The 21,171-nt window shown below is 39.2% G+C and overlaps 1 protein-coding gene across 1 annotated transcript; it reads right to left on the bottom strand.

Moving 5' to 3' along the window:
• Positions 1–367: 367 nt before the first annotated feature.
• Positions 368–20,043, bottom strand: ctu2 (cytosolic thiouridylase subunit 2 homolog (S. pombe)). The gene is made up of 16 exons (XM_059359057.1): positions 19,638–20,043; positions 18,565–18,639; positions 17,961–18,039; positions 17,726–17,785; positions 16,916–16,976; positions 16,702–16,811; positions 16,014–16,252; positions 15,488–15,623; positions 15,061–15,192; positions 9,195–9,286; positions 8,865–8,962; positions 7,702–7,800; positions 7,218–7,317; positions 1,620–1,686; positions 1,236–1,294; positions 368–954 (listed from the first exon to the last, which is right to left on the bottom strand). Exons 1-16 carry the CDS (start codon positions 19,691–19,693, stop codon positions 894–896), a joined length of 1,524 nt encoding a protein of 507 aa, XP_059215040.1. The 5' UTR covers positions 19,694–20,043; the 3' UTR covers positions 368–893.
• Positions 20,044–21,171: the final 1,128 nt, after the last annotated feature.

Genomic DNA, 21,171 nt, shown 5'->3' with positions numbered 1-21,171 from the left:
AGATCATTGTATTTTTCTGTACTTCTCCATTATTCCTTATGTATATATAACTGTACTGAATTGTTTATTGTGTTATTTTTATCACCTTCGGGTTTTGCAGATGATGTCACACATGCCACTACAGAGCCTGTAAGCCTATTGGTGCTACCTTTATAAATATGTGTGCGTTCCTCTTTTTTTTTTTTTTTTTTAAACATTCTGACCTAAAGAAGATGTTGTCAGCAATAAACTTATGGCTGTGAGTCAGTGTTCTCTCTCAGAATCAGCATTACCATGCTTTACACTTTGAACATCACTTTTGTCCCAGCTTTTCAATGCCTAATTGACAAGATAATTACCGTAGTTAATAAGGAAAACTGTGCATGGGTAGCAGTAAAAATAGATACTTTATTATGACCAGTTCCTAAAATGTTAACTATCCAATATCGTGTCTGTAATGTTAGAAAAAATGCAGCCCACACAGATAAAGAAATACATACTGTATAATGGCTGCTTTTGAAAAAAATTCTATACATGTCCCTGCACGTGGAAATTAGCATAAATGTGTTGTCCATATATTTAAGGTGGACTACTGAAAGGTAAACATCATGTAAGGGCCAATAAGGGCCAGTTCAGCAATAATAATTTTAGTAAAACAGTTAAAAAATGAATTATGATAATTTCATTGTAATTCATGCAATGCTTAGAGTATGTTGCTTACAGTCTTTTGACCATGCGTCAGACTTGTAATTTACTTTGTTGTTCTTAAGTAAACATTTTAAAAGACAAAAAAGTTGTCATGTCTCGTCGATCGCATGGAAAAAGAGTGTTTTTGTCGACATGACTCTAGAAGTGCCATAGTTAAGAAGGAAGACCAATCGGAGTGCTGCTACAATTAAGCTTCACTTTTCCCTCTAATCGCCTTCGTCAGCATCATCCAGCAGGAACTCACTGATCTCCTCTTTCATCTGGGACCTGCAGAACACAACACAATTTCAGTATTGTGATCTTTTTTGTCCTGACGGTTTATGATTCAAGTTTCTGCTCTTATTCTCCGTTTACATTTTATTGTAATGTTTCATGTTGATTTGGGTGATCGACTGCAACAGTTTAGCACATAGAAGATGTCTAGTAGTATTCATACTAGGCTGACAAGACCACTGAACGTCACAAATGAACAGTTTTTGTTTCAAAACTGATTTAGCAGCAATTTCAAAAGTGAAGTGATGTGTTAACTGAACTAATTTTCTCCTCACCTCCTCTGCCTCCTCTGAGCCTCTGACAGGATGTACTGCGGTAGGATTTCCACTGTCAACTGAAAAAGATAAAGAGGATAACTGATAACTGATAGAGGATAACTGATAACTGATAACTGATAAAGAGGACAGAGAACACCTGCAGCATTAAAACAAAAGAAAGACCAAAATGTGTATGTTCTTATTTTAATGCATCTTTGAAAAACATGGGACAACAGGCAATATAAGACAAAGCTGATTATTTTCAACTTTTTTTTAAATCAAATCTGTAAGGTCATGATCCATTTTGGTTTTGGATTAAGTGATTAACAACAAATACAGTTTACCCTGTTTTGGAAAATCATGACAACAATTCAGTATATTCCTGCAAATGGTGTCACTCACCATGTCTTTGACGGTCAGCTGACAGCTGTAACACAACAGGCTCCTCAGATCAGATGTCTCTGGAACCCTGTTATTAAACACACGTGAGACTGACTTAACTTGGAATAGAGAGTAGAATTGATAAAGCAATTTAAGTAGAGCATTTTAAATTGCTATTGCTAGAACACTCAGTTATAAGAACTAGATGTATATAACATAATTCATCATTCGTCTCTGGCGCCGCTCCAGGTGGCAGCCTGTAGCCGCAGTTCCCGTAGTGTCTTGTAAATTTTGTCTATTTGTTGGTTTTTATTCCTTTTGTTGTTGTTTTTTATCTACTACATCTGTTACTTTTTCTACTGTATTTTGTTAAAATAATTGATTATTTTCTATATTGGTAAATGGTTTTATGCTTTATTTCTGCTTCTCTGTGGTCTGTCTCTGTTCTCTGTGAGTGACGCAGGTCACAATTGTTAAAATAATTGATTATTTTCTATATTGGTAAATTATTTTATGCTTTATTTCTGCTTCTGTCTCTGTTCTCTGTGAGTGACGCAGGTCACTATCAAAGGTCAAACCTTGACTGTAATAAATATCTCTATGCATTTATATTAAGTCAGACAATATGATTTGATACATTGATTGTGTTTGTGTGTTAATATTGATGTAGAAAACTATGATTACTTTAATTACATATATTCCATTTGCTTAAACTGATTAAGATTCTATAAATCACAAAGAATGACATCCAGATATATTGATGCACAGTTTTTACTGTGTGTGTATGTGCATTTGTGAGTGTGTGTATGTGTGTCTGGAGAGGGGAGAACACAGAAGGCCAAGTGAAAATCCCGTGAGAGAATCTCTGTAAGTCATAACAAGGAAAAATGTTTGTGCTAACAAGTTTGTTAGTAGGCCAAGGCAAGGCCTGGTTTCGGCAGCAAGCAACCAGGTGGCATGACGTGCCGTTGTATGCATTAAAACTGGCGAATGAGCGGATAAAGAAGGCGGGACTTCCTGGAAGAAATGGACCAGCATGTTTTGTAAACAAATGTTAGTATTTTAATGGGTTCCAGGGAGGGAGTCGTGGTTCAGACTTCACGAACTGAAACACGTCTGTTTGTATTCAGGGACATGAGTTAATTTTGAACCCGGAGATCTCTGTAAAGTGCACATTTTTTGACGTATTGTAATAAAACTTTTGTTAAACTGAGAAACTTGGACGTTCTCCAGCTCTTCATTTCCCCATCAAAGAATGCGCAGAAAAATGGTGAGGTTTTTTCTGTTGGTGACAGATTTTTTCTGTCGGTGACAGATTATCAATTTTCAAGGTTTCCTCATGCAATTTTTCTAACACTATCAAAGGTCAAACTTTGACTGTAATAAATATCTCTATGCATTTATATTAAGTCAGACAATATGATTTGATACATTGATTGTGTTTGTGTGTTAATATTGATGTAGAAAACTATGATTACTTTAATTACATATATTCCATTTGCTTAAACTGATTAAGATTCTATAAATCACAAAGAATGACATCCAGATATATTGATAGATAGTTTTTGCTGTGTGTGTATGTGCGTTTGTGAGTGTGTGTGTGTGTATGTGTGTCTGGAGAGGGGAGACCACAGAAGGCCGAATGAAAATCCCGTGTGAGAATCTCTGTAAGTCATAACAAGGAAAAATGTTTGTGCTAACAAGTTTGTTAGCAGGCCACAAGGCTTTGTTATGGGCAGCAGTGATTGTATTGCCCAGGTGGCCTGATGTGTGACGGTATGAAAGAAGACTGGCGAATGAGCGGATCAAGAAGGCGGGACTTCCTGGAAGAAATCGACCAGCATGTTTTGTAAACAAATGTTAGTATTTTAATGGGTTCCAGGGAGGGAGTCGTGGGTCAGACTTCACGAACTGAAACACGTCTGTTTGTATTCAGGGACATGAGTTAATTTTGAACCCGGAGATCTCTGTAAAGTGCACATTTTTTGACGTATTGTAATAAAACTTTTGTTAAACTGAGAAACTTGGACGTTCTCCAGCTCTTCATTTCCCCATCAAAGAATGCGCAGAAAAATGGTGAGGTTTTTTCTGTTGGTGACAGATTTTTTGTGTCGGTGATAGATTATCAATTTTCAAGGTTTCCTCATGCAATTTTTCTAACAATTTCTACTCTATTTGTAACAGAGAACCTCGCCGGTAGTTATGAGGGCATTGTTTACACGCGCGAACAGCTGATTGCGCTGTGTGAGCCTCTACTGCTGCCCGGAGACAGACTTGCGGTCCCGCAGGAGTTGCAGAGGAGACGCCGGGGTTGCAGGTCTGGAGCCTTGCGGAGGGAGAGAAGGAGGAAACATAAGCCAGCAGTCCCGGCAATTATAATGGGGAAACGTGAGGTCTTTGGGAAATAAGACGGACGAGCTTGCAGCGCTGGTGAGGACCCAGAGGGAATACCGTGAGTGTAGCGTTTTTTGCTTCAGTGAAACTTGGCTACACTCACATATCCCGGATAGCAGCGTGGATGTTCCTGGCTACAGTTTGGTTCGAGGTGACAGAGGCTGTTCCAAAAGTGGGAAAAAGAAAGGTGGCGGACTTGCACTTTATGTGAGTGAGAGGTGGTGCAACCCTGGACATGTCAGGGTGAAGGAACGGCTCTGTACCGCGGACATTGAACTGCTGGCGGTGGGAATGCGCCCGTATTATTTGCCGAGGGAGTTCACGTCCACCATGTTTATCGCTGTTTACATCCCCCCATCAGCTAATGCAGCAGTGGCCTGTGAAGTCATATGAGACAACACCCCCCCCCGGCAGGTCGGACCACAACTTGGTCATGTTGACCCCAAAGTATGTTCCTCTTGTGAAAGGGCAGCCTGTGCACACCAGGACGGTGAGGAGGTGGACACACGAGGCCTCTGAGGCACTGCAGGACTGCTTTGGGTCGACAGACTGGGATGTACTCTGTGAGCCATATGGGGAGGACATTGACAATATGACTGACTGCATCACAGAGTACATTAAATTCTGTGAGGACACCACCATGCCAGCCCGGACCGTACGCTGCTTCTCCAACAACAAGCCCTGGATTACCAGTGACCTGAAGGCACTTCTGAAGAGAGGAGCAGAGGAGAGTGCAGCACGAACTCAGGGAGATGCTGAGGACATGTAAGGACACCTACAGGAGGAAGCTGGAGGCCAAACTCCAACAGAACAGTGTGAGGGATGTGTGGACAGGAATGAAACACATCACAGGGATGAAGGGGAAGGACAGGCAGATGTCAGGGAGCCTGGACAGAGCAAACCAGTATAACAACTTTTTTAACAGGTTTAGCTCACCGCCTGCCACCCCTTCTACACCCCCTGCCCCCCACACATCCACACTGTCCCGAATGGCTCTACCCTCCCCCCAGCATTCTCCAGTGCAGCACTTCTCCATCTGCCCCCTCTCCTTCTCCCCCACCTCCTCCTCCTACACTGATGACATCTGCACCAACCCCCCCTCAGCGGTGACTACAGGCCAGGTAAAGAGGCAGTTGGAAAGACTCCATCAGCGTAAAGCTGCAGGTCCTGATGGTATCGCACCCAGGATCCTGAAGACCTGCGCCAGCCAGCTGTCTCCTGTACTAGGACACCTGTACAACCTGAGTCTGAGTCAGCAGAAAGTCCCGCTGCTGTGGAAGACCTCCTGCTTGGTCCCAGTCCCCAAGAAGTCGAGACCATCTGACCCAGCAGACTACAGACCTGTCGCCCTCACATCTCATGTGATGAAGGTCCTGGAGAGACTGGTCTTGGCCCAGCTGAGGCCACAGGTGAGGACGTTTCTGGACCCCTTGCAATTTGCCTACCAGCCCCATTTAGGAGTCGACGATGCTGTCATCTACCTGCTGCAACGAGCCCATATGCATCTGGATGGTGGAGGAAGCACTGTGAGGATCACATTCTTTGATTTCTCCAGTGCTTTCAACACCATTCAACCTCTGCTGTTGGGTGAGAAGCTGCGGGGGATGGGTGTCGACGACTAAAGGATCTCCTGGATTACTGACTACCTGACAGGCAGGCCACAGTTTGTCCGTCTGGGCAGTGTCCTGTCTGATGTGGTGGTCAGTGATACAGGAGCTCCGCAGGGAACTGTGCTTTCTCCCTTCCTCTTCACCTTATACACCACTGACTTTCAGTACAACTCTGAGTCATGTCACCTGCAGAAGTTTTCTGATGACTCAGCTGTTGTCGGGTGTATAAGAGAGGGAGAGGAGGGTGAGTACAGGACACTGGTGGACAGATTTGTAGAGTGGTCCGAACAGAATCACCTGAAGCTGAACGTCACCAAGACCAGAGAGATGGTGATCGACTTCAGGAGGAAGAAGATGCTTCCACAGCCACTACAGATCAGGGGGGAGGTGGTGGAGGAGGTGGAGGACTACAAATACCTCGGAGTGGTGATCGGCAACAGACTGGACTGGAAATCTAACACAGAGGCTGTGTACAAGAAGGGGATGAGCAGACTCTATTTCCTGAGGAAGCTGAGATCCTTCAATGTGTGCTGCAAGATGTTGGAGATCTTTTACCAGTCTGTTGTTGCCAGCGCCATATTCTTTGCTGCTGTGTGTTGGGGCAGCAGCATCAGAGCCAGCGACACCAACAGACTTGATAAAATTATCAAGAAGGCTGGCTCTGTACTTGGTCTCAGGCTGGAGACTTTTGGGACTGTGGTGGAGAGGAGAAAACTAAACAAACTGCTGGCCATCATGGACAATGATCAGCACCCTCTCCATCACACAGTAGAAAGACAGCGGAGCACCTTCTCTCACAGGCTGCTCCAGCTCCGCTGTCATAGGGACAGATACAAAAAATCTTTCCTTCCACATGCCATCACACTGTACAATAACAAATAATAGCCTGGTTCATTACATACCGTCGTTATGCACTTTATGTGTTTTTTATGCACACTGTTCATTGCACCTTATTTGTTTCATAGCACCAACATACATACTCCTTCTTTAGACACTTTATTTGTATTTTTACTTTGTATTTTATTGTATTTTATTGTATTTTTATATTTTATTGCTTGGAGTATGCCTAGGTTGTTCTTTTTATTTAATTATTTAATTGTGTTGTTATTGTCTCTGTGTGTAATGCTGCTGCTACACTGTAATTTCCCAGCTTGGGATAAATAAAGTACATCTATCTATCTATCCATCTATAAAGGGGAGACACACACAAGAGGAGATAATGAATGTGTAAGTGCCTGAGGTACAGCCTCATAAGACTATTCTGTTTAAGGAAGCATCAGTCTGCCAACAGAGAGTTAAGATGTGACTAGAGTAGTTTTAATCAATAACCAATGAAGACAAAGACATGATCATACAACATGCAGAGATTAGTACTGTAACATTCTGCCCTGATGGACCCAACAGAGAAAAACTGTCCTCTGCCTCAAATGGCTCTTTGTTGGCCACTGTTAACCATTTTATTCTCTTGAATAAAGACAGACAGAAGCTCAAAAGGAATCAAGATCGCAGTGCCCATTTGCAATTATGTGTTTGTAATTTGCTTTTACTCTGCATGCATGTTAAGTGACAGTGTGAGGCCTGATTAGATTAAAATCATAAGTCACTTAACACTTACTTGGCAGGCAAACAGCAGCCTCCAACACTCGCTGTTTTCCCACAGTTCTCTCCTCCACCAGAGGAGCAGCATGGTCCAGTTGAAGCTTCCCAGTGGGAAGCTTTAATGAAAACACAGGAAACTGATATCAACACTGATGAGGTGGATTAACTGGTATTTAACTGTTCTTACTGGTGTAAACTTATTTTCCCTCCCTGGTAAACCATGTGACTTCAGCTGGAGGTTTCTGCCCAGGGCCACATACCAACTTCTTAGCTATGCCACTATAGACACTGTTCTGAAATGTAACACAACTGTGTAATTCTTATTACATTTTATAATCAACCAGCCTGGCCTCACCTTAATGTTAACCTGTCTTACTGTTTTCATATGCTATTGGAAAGATGACTCGAGATGATGACACCGTGCCATGGAGACACAATAACCACATCTCAAAGGAATGAGTGGGGATGAAACATATTTATTAACTAACAGTATACTACACCTGGGAGTTGTTTTGGGATCGAAGCACTGGTAGCTCCTGAAAGGTTAGTCTGGGAGAGCTGCTCTGAGATCAGTGTAGCATTAAAGGCTGAAGCACTCTCTGTAAAAAGAAAACAAAAAAAAAGGAAACAAAGGCAGAGAGGGAAAGAAGACATACACATTAAGGCCTTCTTTCATGTGTAAAATAAGTAAAATAAAAGTAAAGTATGCTCATATTTGTGTGTGTGTGTGTATATATATATATATATATATATATACACATACATACATACATACATACATATACATATATACACACACACACACACACACACACATTCAAACACTGTTGGCAGAGGCTACCCTAAACGGTGCCACCTGCTACCATCAGGAATTCATTCATATAACATAATCATCGGGTGCAATTTGGGATTCAGTATCTTGCTCAAGGATATGCTGACATGTAGGCCGCCATGGTCAAGGATTGAACCAACCTTTCGATCAGTGGCTAACCGCTCTACCAACTGAGCCAACATCGGAAAATGCTAACAAAGTCATGATCATAGACCTCAGGACAGGGGGAGGAAGAAAATGAACTGGAATTTTCCAGGAAGCCATTTGAAAATATGACAGAGTCAATATGGTATCTGCTAACCATGAATGATACAGCTGAATGAATGAATGAGAATGTTTTGTGGAAGCTGAATAAATGGCTTTTCAGAAAGGAAGACATTTTTCAGTTTTACACATCAGTACTGAAGCTGTGCTAACTTTCTCTATCACAGTTTGATTTGATGCTGTAGAAACAAATCTATGAGAGAAAACAGTGAACAGTAGTAAATAGCAGATATGTGACAGTACAGCCAGAACCACAGGAGGTAACTAAACTCTAAAACAGAGATTCAGGTAGAAGCTAAAAAAGTACATAGAGCTGGAGACACAGACTTAAAGTTTTGGTTCTTACATGCACATGTTGTTTTGAGCTTTTATGTTGATAGTATGCTGGGTACTTACATATGTATTATTTGTATGATGCTGTCATTGTAGCTCTGTTGAACAGTTTCCTGTCTCCTGTACTCCTAAACTGTGAGCTCATGAGTGAAGTTGCTTACGATGAATATAGTTATGCTAATAAAGTTAACAGATTTCTGGAACCTGTCAATAAGCTAGCAATTTAACACTCACCAACAGCAATGTCCAGGGTACACATACAGAGCAGACATCTGTCACAGGGGTCAGCTGTGGAGGAGCTCTTACATGCTGTCTGCAGCTTCTCACTGGTCCTACAGCACACACAGCAAGTTTTTAGGACTTCATGGGGTGCTTCCAAAGTTAGTTTGGAAAATGCTGGCTTGCTTATAATTAGAAAAAGCATATACTATACATGCAAGTATGCATATACTATTTCCAAAATGCCCAGCATCCATTATCCAATGATAATGGATGTGTTAAAGCTCTAACAACCAATTTCTGCAGCATGCATGCTTATGCACATATTTGTATTTTCCTACTGACCTATAGATGGTGCTGACAGTAGAAGGGAAGTCCGCCTGCAGTTTGGTGACAAAGCTCTCCGTCAGATGCTGGATGCTGGACTTTTCTGTTGTCTGTGGGAAATACGATTCACACATTGAACACAACAGTCACTTTATGGATTCACCAACAGACTTGTTTATGCCCTAACAGGGACATTATTTACGTTAATATTATAAAGGCCCACTGGGTGCCACATAATACCAACATTTCAATATTTTTTAAATAAACTGTTCCGAGCTGAGTTTAAGAATTTCAATCTAGGAGGAAATGTGAAGATTTGGGGCAGCTATAGCTAGATCCAGGCCGGTCTTAAAGCATATGATTGGACGAACAACCTAAAGGATCACATAGCAGAGAATGACTTCTTGGACCCCATGATTGATAGATGGCCACAGTAATAACACACCTTTTTAATTAAGCAAAAGTGGAGAAACCCTTCTGTGTAAAGTGGGAGTTATTTAAAATATAGTCTATTAGTCTCAAATATTTAGGAAATTTAAAGTAATCTTGCTAAAATAGCCGCACCAAGGCATCAAGATTTTGGTTAGTGAAGACAATTTTACTACAAGTCAGCCTAGAGACCACAACAGAAGGTCTCTCAACTGCTTCAAATGCAACAGGAGCCAACAGAGTAAAAAAAAGTAAACCAACTCTTCCACCTTTTTCTGTGCCTTTCTTCACAATCCTCTTAAGTGATGGTCTGGTAATGTACTAGGCGATAGCTATAATAGAAACAAGCAAAAGGCTAAGCACAAGGTTTAACCCTCTGGGCCCACTAAGGACATTTTTCAGCCATTTCAGAAATTTTTCACTTTATTTTTGGCAATAATTTTGGCTGTGATACTGCAAATGACATGATTTTTGGAAGAAGGATTTCTTTCTTGATATATTTTGAAATTCTAATTTAATTTTTTCTAATGGCTCTATAATACACTGTGTACAAGCTTATTACCCTTTCGGGCTGAAAATGTCCACCTCCAAAAAAATGCTATAAAAACTTTACAGATTAATCTTTTTTTCTACTTTTTTCTGCATAAACCTCTAAAACAACTTCTGCCCTGCTCAAAACTACCAAACATTCTAATATTTTGAGAATTTTAACCCTTTAAATGCCAGTTTGATTGCACAATGTCACTGTTTTTCAAAGAAAAAACACAAAAATAATAATAAAAATAAAAAAATAGATAATTTTTGGCTGGGGCATTGGTTTTTATCACAGCCTTGGGTAGGTCAAAGATTAAGAACAAAATTGATTTTGATGCATTTTTAGTTTTTGTGTAGTGTCAGATTTAAAATGTAAAAACCCCTTTTTGGCCACTTGATAGCAGACATGTCCACTTCTAAATAACGCTTTAAAATATTACTGAAATATATGTTTTTCCAACTTTTTGGGGTTAAATCTTTTGATCAACTTCAGTCCTGATAAAAACCATCAAATATTCAATTATTTTCAGGATTTTAACCCTTTAAATGCCAGCTTGATTCCATGATGTCACTGTTTTTCAAATAAAAAACACACAAAATTGAGTAATTTTCCATACAATAAATAATTTTTGGCTGGGGCATTTATTTTTTATCACAGCCTTGGATATGTCAAAGATTAGCAACAAAATTGATTTTGATGCATTTATAGTTATTTGTGTAGTGTCAGATATAAAATGTACTAACCTTTTATGGCAGACATCTCCACTTCCAAAAACACTATAAAACTCTTACTGATATATATTTTTTCCAACTTTTTTGGGTTAAATCTTTTGATCGACTTCTGTCCTAATCAAAACGATCAAATATTAAATAATCATCAGGAATTTAACCCTTAAAATGCCAGTTTGACTACATTATGCTAATATAATACACACACACACACACACACACACACACACACACACCTAACAAAACACAGCAAATCTGCCTCATAAGAAATATTAGCATAATGTAGTCAAACTGGCATTTTAAGGGTTAAAATCCTGATGATTATGCAATATTTGATGGTTTTGATGAGGACTGAAGTTGATCAAAAGATTTAACCCAAAAAAGTTGAAAAAATATATATCAGTAATAGTTTTATAGTGTTTTTGGAAGTGGAGATGTCTGCCATAAAAGGGTAGTACATTTTTAAATCTGACACTACACAAAAAAACTATAAATGCATCAAAAGCAATTTTGTTGCTAATCTTTGACATATCCAAGGCTGTGATAAAAAATAAATGCCCCAGCCAAAAATTATTTATTATATGAAAAATAACTCAATTTTTGTGTTTTTTCTTTGAAAAACAGTGACATCATGGAATCAAACTGGCATTTAAAGGGTTAAAATCCTGAAAATAATTGAATATTTGATTTTTATCAGGACTGAAGTTGATTGAAAGATTTAATCCCAAAAAGTTGGAAAAAATTATATATCAGTAATATTTTAAAGCGTTATTTAGAAGTGGACATGTCTGCCATCAAGTGGCCAAAAAGGGTTTTTTTCATTTTAAATCTGACACTACACAAAAACTAAAAATGCATCAAAATCAATTTTGTTCTTAATCTTTGACCTACCCAAGGCTGTGATAAAAAGCCAAAAATTATTTATTATATGGAAAATAACTAAATTTGTTGGTGTTTTTCTTTGAAAAACAGTGACATTGTGCAATCAAACTGGCATTTAAAAGGGTTAAAATCCTCAAAATCTTTGAATGTTTGGTAGTTTTGAGCAGGGCAGAAGTTCTTTAAGAGGTTTATGCAGAAAAGTAGAAAAAAATATTAATCTGTAAAGTTTTTATAGCATTTTTTTGGAGGTGGACATTTTCAGCCCACACGGCCTGAAAGGGTATTACATTTTAAATCTGACACTACACAAAAACTAAAAATGCATCAAAATCAATTTTGTTCTTAATCTTTGACATATCCAAGGCTGTGATAAAAACCAATGCCCCAGCCAAAAAAAAAATATTATATGAAAAATAACTACATTTTTCTGTTTTTTTCATATAAAACATCAGTGACATCATGCAATCAAATTGGCATTTAAAGGGTTAAAATCCTCAAAATCTTTGAATGTTTAATAGTTTTGAGCAGGACAGAAGTTGTTTAAGAGATTTATGCAGAAAAAAGTAGAAAAAAATATTAATCTGTAAAGTTTTTATAGCATTTTTTTGGAGGTGGACATTTTCGGCCCTAAGGGCTCAAAAGGGTAGTAAAATAAAGTGGGCCCAGAGGGTTAAGTTTACTTGATGGTTTGGTTTAATGTGTGTTGTTATTGCTGATAGCTGTGCAATTCATTGTATTAGGCTTTGTTACACTACTTAAAGTTGGATGTTGTCTTGCTTTACACATACTTTTGTTCTCCAAGACAAAGACACACACACACACACTGTGTGTTTTGTTGTGCTTTACTTTGCTCCACAATGTCCAATGGAAGCAGACTATTTACAGTGTGGGTATGTGAGAGAGAGAGAGAGTGTGAGTATGTGTGTGTGAAAGGGGGGGGGGGGGGGGGGGGGCTGCAAAGGCAAAGGCCACCGCCTGAGTTATCAAAATGCCCACATGGCTTCAGACATGGGAAGCCTAACAAAGTTGGTGGCCAGAGGGAGGTCTTTGTTCGGTCTTCAACACATGTTGAGGTGTAGGGTTCAGAACAAAGGGCTGTGTGCTATGGACTTTGAATTCCTCTTCAAAGGTGTATGTCGGTGTTGGAAAAGCAAATTCAAAGGTTAGAAAGGGAATGGTGACGTTGCATGCAAGATCCTGTGTCTGTGTTGAGCAAAACTATCATTCAACTTAGTGGTGGCAAAACCTACAAGCATAACCTACACAGATAGCACAACAATAATGCTTAAAGATAGCTGCAAGCGGCATTTTTCAGAAGTGGTATGGAGTTATTGGTTTGAGGCTTATTGCTTTAAAAAGGTTAGGTTCATGAAGTCCTGACTTATGTACACTGCCTATTACAGCCACAACAAATAAGACATTTTAACTCCACCTTGTGACCATAACAAATAAGAAAGGAAACCAACCCGAGAATGAAGAAAATCATTATTTTTTTCAGGAGCTAAATTAAATAAACTACCAGAAATTAACCAAAATCATGGGGGACAGAAGGTCTGGCCAAAAAGGGAGGCCGCCAGCAGACCCTGAACTTCCCCCCTTAACTAAACTATGAAGAGGAAACTAAATTAGATACAAAGCCATGAAAACTGAACCACTCGTCATAGTACAGAATAAGAGAGTTAAGAGTTTTTAATGATCTTATTTTAACTGTTGATTCTGGATGTGCTGCCATCATGGTGACATTAGATTTAACCGCTGCATTTGACACGGTAGATCACAGGACCCTGCTCTCACGCTTGGAGCATCATGTTGGTATCAAGGGTGCTGCCCTCATGTTGCTCCAGTCCTACCTTACCGATAGGAGCTTCTCCGTGCATTTGGGAGATTTCTCTTCTAGTGTGACCCCTCTTACTTGTGGGGTGCCTCAAGGGTCCATTCTAGGCCCTTTACTGTTCACACTGTACATGTTGCCCCTTGGTTCCATTCTCCGCAAACATAATGTGTCTTTTCATTGTTACGCTGATGATGTTCAGATTTATCTCCCCATGCAAACGAATTGTGAAGACTCTGTACAATCTTTACTTGACTGCATAACTGACATCAAGACTTGGATGAGCCTCAGCTTCCTAAATCTGAATGACAGCAAGACAGAGGTCATTGTGTTTGGGCGTCACAAACATTACAGCAACTGTGCTGATGCTCTGCCCCCCTCCCTGGGTTCAAAAAAGTGCTCTGTCATTAAGAGCCTTGGTGTCACTTTCGACAGTGATTTTAAACTAGATAAGCAAATCGGCTATGTGGTCAAAAGTGCCTTTTTCCAGCTGCGACTTCTGGCCAAGGTAAAACTGTACCTCTCTCCTAGTGACCTGGAGAAGGTTATTCATGCTTTTATCTCTACAAAGCTGGATTTTTGCAACTCGCTGTATGTAGGTCTAGACCAGCGCTCATTGCGACGCCTACAACTCTTACAGAATGCTGCAGCGTGTCTTTTAACAGGCACAAAGAAACGGGAACACATATCCCCAGTTCTGGCCTCTCTACACTGGCTTCCTGTCCGTTTCAGAATAGATTTTAAAATCCTGGTGTTTGTTTTTAAAATTTTAAACGGATTGGCTCCAGCATATTTGACCGAACTGATACAGGTTCACAGACCGACCAGAGCTCTGAGGTCTGCAAATGAGTCCTACCTGGATGAGCCTAAATGCAGGCTGAAAACAAAAGGCGATCGCTCTTTTGCAGTGGCTGCCCCGAAGCTGTGGAACAGTTTACCGCTGCATATCCGGTCGTCAAAGACATTGGACAATTTTAAATCTTCTCTTAAAACTCATTTTTTCTCCCAGGCGTTTGAACCTGCGTGAGAAGAAAGTTGTTTCTGTGTGCTGTATTGTACATCTCATCTCATATATTATTAGATTAAATTGTCTTTTCTTTTTATTTTGTGAGTTTATTGTTATTCAATTATGTATCTTGTATTGCATTGGATTTTTTGTTGTGATTCAGTTATGTAAAGCACTTTGGTCAACCTTGGTTGTATATAAAGTGCTCTATAAATAAAAATGACCTTGACCTTGACCTTGACCAGACCTCCATCCACAAAAAGACATCAGCATAGAACAAGAAGAAGAAACAAGAATAAAAACAACACTGCTGATCATGTGGATGCCTTGTCTGGTGGAGAGGGAGAGAAACAGCTTCTCTTCAATGCTCTCTTAAATATGAGGCAGGGATAATCGGTAGCATTAGCAAGTTCTGTCTTTTTTTTTTTTTTTTTTACATTTCTGTTTAATTGTGACAGAGAGTCAGATCTTACCTTGCTGTCCAGGCTTGGTATTAAAACAGAGGGCACGTTGAAAATACGGTTGTAGTAAGTGATTTCTTTAGCGGAGTAGTCCCTCATTGGCCTCACCAACACTATGTCACCATACCGGGAGTCTGCAAAACCCTACACACACACACACACACACACACACACACACACACACACACACACACACACACACACACACACACACACACACACACACACACACACACACACACACACACACACACACACACACACACACACACACACACACACACCATTACTTCAGATTACACATCGATTATCATCTGAAACACTATCAAACAAAGGAAAGGGGAATATGAATCTGGATTTGTACACTGAATGGGATATTACAGTAAATGCAGAGCTCTTCCCTCATGGTTTATCATCATCACCACACACAAGTACATACCGTGTCCTGAGCCAACTGTGCTCCTCTGCCCAGTGATATATTGGCGAGCAATTTAACAGCTAGTCTGGTGCAGTTGTCTCCTAGCATCAGTTTACTGTAGCCTTTAGTCCGAGCTGTGTGCACCAACAGATGCTGCCTTTAAACAGAAGGCACAGTGGGGTGAGAAAATCTAAAATGACAGGCTGGACTTTCAGACATAATGTGTTTTTCATCATGATTGTCATTGGTAAGGCAAATGTCAAATGTATACTATATTTTTTCACAGCACTGTTCTCTCATGGTACCCAATTTGTATTCCAGCACTTGGTATCAACCATGTATTTCATTTTAAGAGGGAGCAAATTATATTCCAATTGGAATAACACACCACTTAGAAAATGGCTACAAGGGCCATCTGAAGAACAGGAAGTAAAATAAATCAGATTCAATGTTTGAGTTTCAATTTATTTCATCAGACAACTTGACAAAATTTTATCTCCAGTGAACATCTTTGGTTAAACTTAAACCTAGTAAGTTACTGCCTCACCTTAATGTGTTTAACATGTCTTCTCTGGCTGTCAGGGTTTTAGCAGAGCCAATCAGCTGCTGCAGTAACTGTGTGTGGGACTGGAAATCGGCTAGTGATGTTTCCTCCGGTTCAAGTGGTGTCAAACAGCTTCTACAGTTGCTCTCAATGAAATGATCCACAGCTTCTTTGTAGGCGCTGGCAGGTCGCTCTGAAGGTGAAGGACCCGTCACCACAACTGAACTAGGAAGGTCCAGAACCTGAGAGAAGGTTGGAGGACACCTTCAATAATACTTCTGCTCTGTTCTAGCCTTTTTAGCCTTGTCAATGTGGCAGCACTCAATTCAGACTTAACACAAAATAATATACACTTGGATACAAATGGAAAACATTGTTGCAACACATTCCAAAAGTTCAACATCATCAAATCAGCATAACCCTTTCCAAATGGCCAGTCTTCACTGTTCTTGTCTTCCCTGCGTTGTTCTGGTAATGTTTTATCTTGTTTTGCAATTAAAAAAAGACATATACTGTGATGAAGAGTTACAGGTTCAGTATAGAATGCCGGTGTACTGACGTGGTGTTTACCGACATACTGAACAAAGTGCATGTCTGAAAGGGGTGCTTGTCCCCTTGAATGTAGTGCATTTCATGTTACATTGTGTAAGAGACCTCTGAGGTTCAGCAGTGCTGATGCCTCCACACTGACCTGTTCCAGAGGCACCATGTGGTAAGGGAAACCAGTGGCTTTGAACACAGCCTTCAGCTCAGCCAATGTGCGCTCCCTCTCCTCCACAGACTGACCTACAGCACCACCCTCTGGGAGCAAACACACACAATCTTTATAAAAGGCTTTATACAGAATCGTTTCAGAAAGTCCTCATGACACACAAGAAAATTGTTACACTCAAAATTGTATTTACCGTCAATGAAGACAATGCCAGGTAAGAATCTCAACTTCTTGTGAGCATTCTGACTCAAACCCTTGAAGGAAGAAAAGGTTTCACTTGCATTAATCAAGACAAAGGAAACAACATAATACTGAATGCACAGCATCATACAGAATCTCTATAGGTTAGAAATATACATTTAAGCATCTATTAAATCATTGAGGGCAACAGGGCCAGGATTTATTAGTGAAAATCATCCACTTATCCAGTGGGTAGGAGACTGGACTGAGTTCTCCATGATGACATTTGAGTTTAGAACAATACTCTCCTACTGACTTAAGCCATTGATTCTTTTTTTATATATATTATATATATATATATATATATATATATATATATATATATATATATATATATATATATATATATATATTTTTTTTTTTTTTTTTTACAATTGTCTCCTCCAGTCATTGTGGCTGCATGTTTATTGGAAGCCTGTGTGACTTTTGGGGTGTTTTTAGACTTATTCAACATATTTCATAATTATTAAAAACTAATGTTAATATTAATAAATCTACAGGGACAACTAAGATCCCCCCCAAAAAATAATACTTGCTCAGTGGTCTTGGCTGAAAAAGTAATTACAGGCCAAAAGATCAAAGTTAGACAGAACATTATTTTGCAGCTCTGGTGCTCAATGAACCCTTGGACCAGGTTAGTTTCCTCAGTATACATTGCCATGGTAACTGAGCTTGAACTATGATTAGCCTGAATAATTTTATAAACTCGCTTTAGGGAAAAGGAATAAAAGAATAATCATAATAAATAAAACAACACATAAACCTCTTGGACTTGACTGAGCATTGAGCAGGAAGAAGGACCTCCAGATACAGCCAGCATCACCTACAAACAGAGAACACAAACTATGCATCACACCCTTATATAATCTTAATTATCCTGTGTGTATAACAAATTCAGAAAATTAATTGCAGTCAAGTGGGTTTTCTCATGTTGTATCAGGAGAAAACACAAGTTATTGTTAAATAGAGTTATTATACAAATAAGTCAAAGGTTTTACCTTCTCTCCAGGGAATATCACCCTGTTTTTGCCCAGCATGGCTCTGAATTTATGAATGAAGTATTCCTTGAAACAGTCCCTAACACAGACAGAGAAAGGATTTGAGCAAAGTCAGTATTAGGCAGTACAGGTCTTCTCTTACTATGTAAACATTTTAAGAGGATTTCTCCTAGCCATGCCTCCAGTTCAAAATAAAGCTCTACTGTAAATAAATAAATAAGTACATCAGTTATAGGACATGTTCAATATATGGACTGCTCACAACTAAAGAGTCATATTAGAACTGTAAATTCGATTCTATAGAGATAGGTTGTTAATTTTATTTGATCATATTTTAATAAGAAATCTGTGTGTTTTTCTGATAGTACAGGTGACTGGTAATAATTACTGGATGAAAACAGTTGCAGTGCTAAAAGACTAAGTGGGAGCATCAGAGTGGTGAGTGTGGCCTCCCTCTGTTGTTGTACTGATAGAATTAGTGTTGTGGACATCATGCAGAATGTACACAACTAGAGTTTTTTTTACTTGGCTTGTTTACTGCTGGTCAGCCAGCAACAATTGTAATAGACAGCAGTAAAACAGGGCTGAGCACTGCATGTCTTACCTGCAGTATGTATCTCCTGCTCTGATGACCACAGCTGCAGCAGCCTCTTTGCATTTCACACATTTCTTAGAAACACTAATCAATTGAGGAAAAACAGACAAATTACACATTTATTGTCATTTACACCTGCTACAAGAATGCCACAACAGCTACACTATACCAGTATACCAGTCCTTTTTCTATAACCAATTTTTTAGTACATATGCCAAGTATTAATAAACAACTTTTTTTTTTAGGATTGTGGGCTGTAAGAATGCAGCACCTGCCTTAGTTGATATTTTAAATTTTAATTTAAAACATAACTGTTGCCATTTGATGACAGATTGTAGCTTCAGGCTAATTCACAAAGAAACAACAAACAGCAAATACTAAAAACACAGTACATGTAACACAAAGCTACACAACAGCACATAACAAAATATGCTTGTTAAATCATAGATTAAAGATAAAACAGGAGGTCAGTGAATGCATAGAAAAGCAGCTTTCGGCAGACATTTTAAGTTGATTGTTGAAGTGATGATGGAGCTGCATCTCCTCATCGTTTGCACGCTGTTCCACTGATTTCTGTTTTTTACAGAAAAAAGCTGACTACCCAAATGCAGTGAGCCCAGAATGTAATGCAATACAACATATGGAATACGTAGTACATAATACACATAGTATGCGAGTACTGCACTGACTTCTTAAAAACAGCATTTAATCAAATGACCAAAGCTAACTCACCTGCAGTTACCACATATGACTCTTCTCAACCCAAAAACGTATTTTCTTTTCTTAACATTTATTCAGCAATAGTCTGGTAACATCAATGTATACCTAAAGGTAAACTGAGGAAAATGGTTCAATTCAATGAAAGTAAAGTCTGATCATGTAGTAAACACATCCAAAAATCCATACTGGTTTTTAAGAAAGCCATTGTAAACAGAACATTTAAGTTGCTTCCAAACTTTTGGCCTGTTGCGTACATATGAGATGCACAAAATGGGAACGAATTGAACATGGTGTTGATCTCAATGATACAACGCATCCGCAAGTTTATAATAAAACAAATACATGCTGATGCTCTAACATACCTGGGCACCTCCGCTTGATGCAGCTGATTGTGGTAGTCTTCATCCACCTGGCACATTGTGAAGTTCTGCTTTTGCTTCCTGTAGTTCACAAAAAAACAACAGCTTCCAGCGGGACTTGTATCAAGTTTTAGACTTAAGGGAAAGTGTAATCTTCCCTGTAGCAGCAGGAGCAGGATGCCGCTATGATGCCGTGAACGCTATTAGTTTTCTTTCTATAACAACTTTACCAAAACGGTTTCATGTGTGCGTGTGTCTAAACAACGGCTCTTTTTGATGACGTAGGAAGGTTGGTTTTGCTGAGGGCGGCGTATTCTATCGAGACGGATAAAGGCTCCTGCCTTATTTTATTAAGCTTCGCTAATTTAAGAGAGAGATCCATACCATTAATGCTGCTTATGTGACTCGTGATTATATATATATATATATATATATATATATATATATACTTTCTTATATATATCTATGGCTAAACTAGCCTGCTCCGTGCCAGGCTAACCGACAGCTTTAGCTGTGTGTCAAATAATTTCGGACGGACGGAAACAAAATCCCATCAGACAGTTCCGCAAAATGTCTTATGTTTTTTTTTTTTTTTGAGAATTTGTTTATTATTATTTTCAGAATAATGTACAACACACTGTTGATATACTCAATGACAACCAGTTCAAACAACAAAGGCATGAATTTGAATGTATGACAGCAAATAAAAAATAAAAAAAACAGAACGAGTAAACACACACACACACACACACAAACATATCCAGGCAGCAGTCACAAGTACTGGTGCAAATATTCACACCGCAGAGCTGAATTTAAGTTAAGCAATAATTAGGTAAAATTTCTCATCTCACTTATCATGTCCGTGGTTTAGACCATTTTCATGAATATACACACATATTTCAGTTAATCCTTTTTTAATGCATGCAACCTTTGTTTTGGAGGGAACCCTTTTATTTTCATTTTAATGTATTCATTAATTTTGTGAAGGTGAACGTACGGAGCCCCTAAAGGGACATGGTGAAAATAAAAAAAAACGTTGGTATCTCGTGAGCACGAGAAACATTTCTTTATTTTCATTGCTTTATTTCTCACAACGGCTGGCAGCTCAACCTTAAACAGTACAAGTAAACACTGGCGTGAGACAACAGAAAGATTAAAGGCTTGTGTTGTGTCCTTACTGATTTCCACACTAACTGGTTGCCGTAGATCTGCGCAGTTTCTGTTACGCGTGAGCTGTCCGTGGTACTGAAACAGCAATCGCCGTTAATGTGATAATTTTCTGTCTGATGCAGGTCTATGTTATGCTGTACGTTAACACTTTATCGAGCCTACTGATTGGGTTCATCTGTAGTCGGCACTTTGTGCAATAAAATGATTTATTGTGCCGTGCGATAGAGCCGATACGCATGTTTTGTCTTTACTGTTGTATTGTGTACAGCCTTTATAAAGCTCTGTTGGGAGAGCGTTTTTTTTCAAGTAAAGCAGCAATGTCCTTATAATGAAGCCCAAGGTCAAAATATAGCCGAACTAACTCCTG

This window comes from Centropristis striata, chromosome 20 (assembly GCF_030273125.1).
Source record: "Centropristis striata isolate RG_2023a ecotype Rhode Island chromosome 20, C.striata_1.0, whole genome shotgun sequence".
Taxonomy (NCBI): Eukaryota; Metazoa; Chordata; class Actinopteri; order Perciformes; family Serranidae; genus Centropristis; species Centropristis striata.
The sequence above is the reverse complement of the archived record's forward strand: the minus strand, read 5'-3'. Positions and strand labels throughout refer to the sequence as shown.

Bases quoted from the DNA above. Each gene is read 5' to 3' on its own strand.
- ctu2 (XM_059359057.1), bottom strand. From the start codon at position 19,693: ATGTGCCAGGTGGATGAAGACTACCACAATCAGCTGCATCAAGCGGAG. The intron at 1,687-7,217 runs GTAAGTGTTAAG...GTTTAATAACAG, and splicing joins GGCTGCTGTTTGCCTGCCAA to GGTTCCAGAGACATCTGATC. The intron at 1,295-1,619 runs GTGAGTGACACC...TATCTTTTTCAG, and splicing joins AGCTGACCGTCAAAGACATG to TTGACAGTGGAAATCCTACC.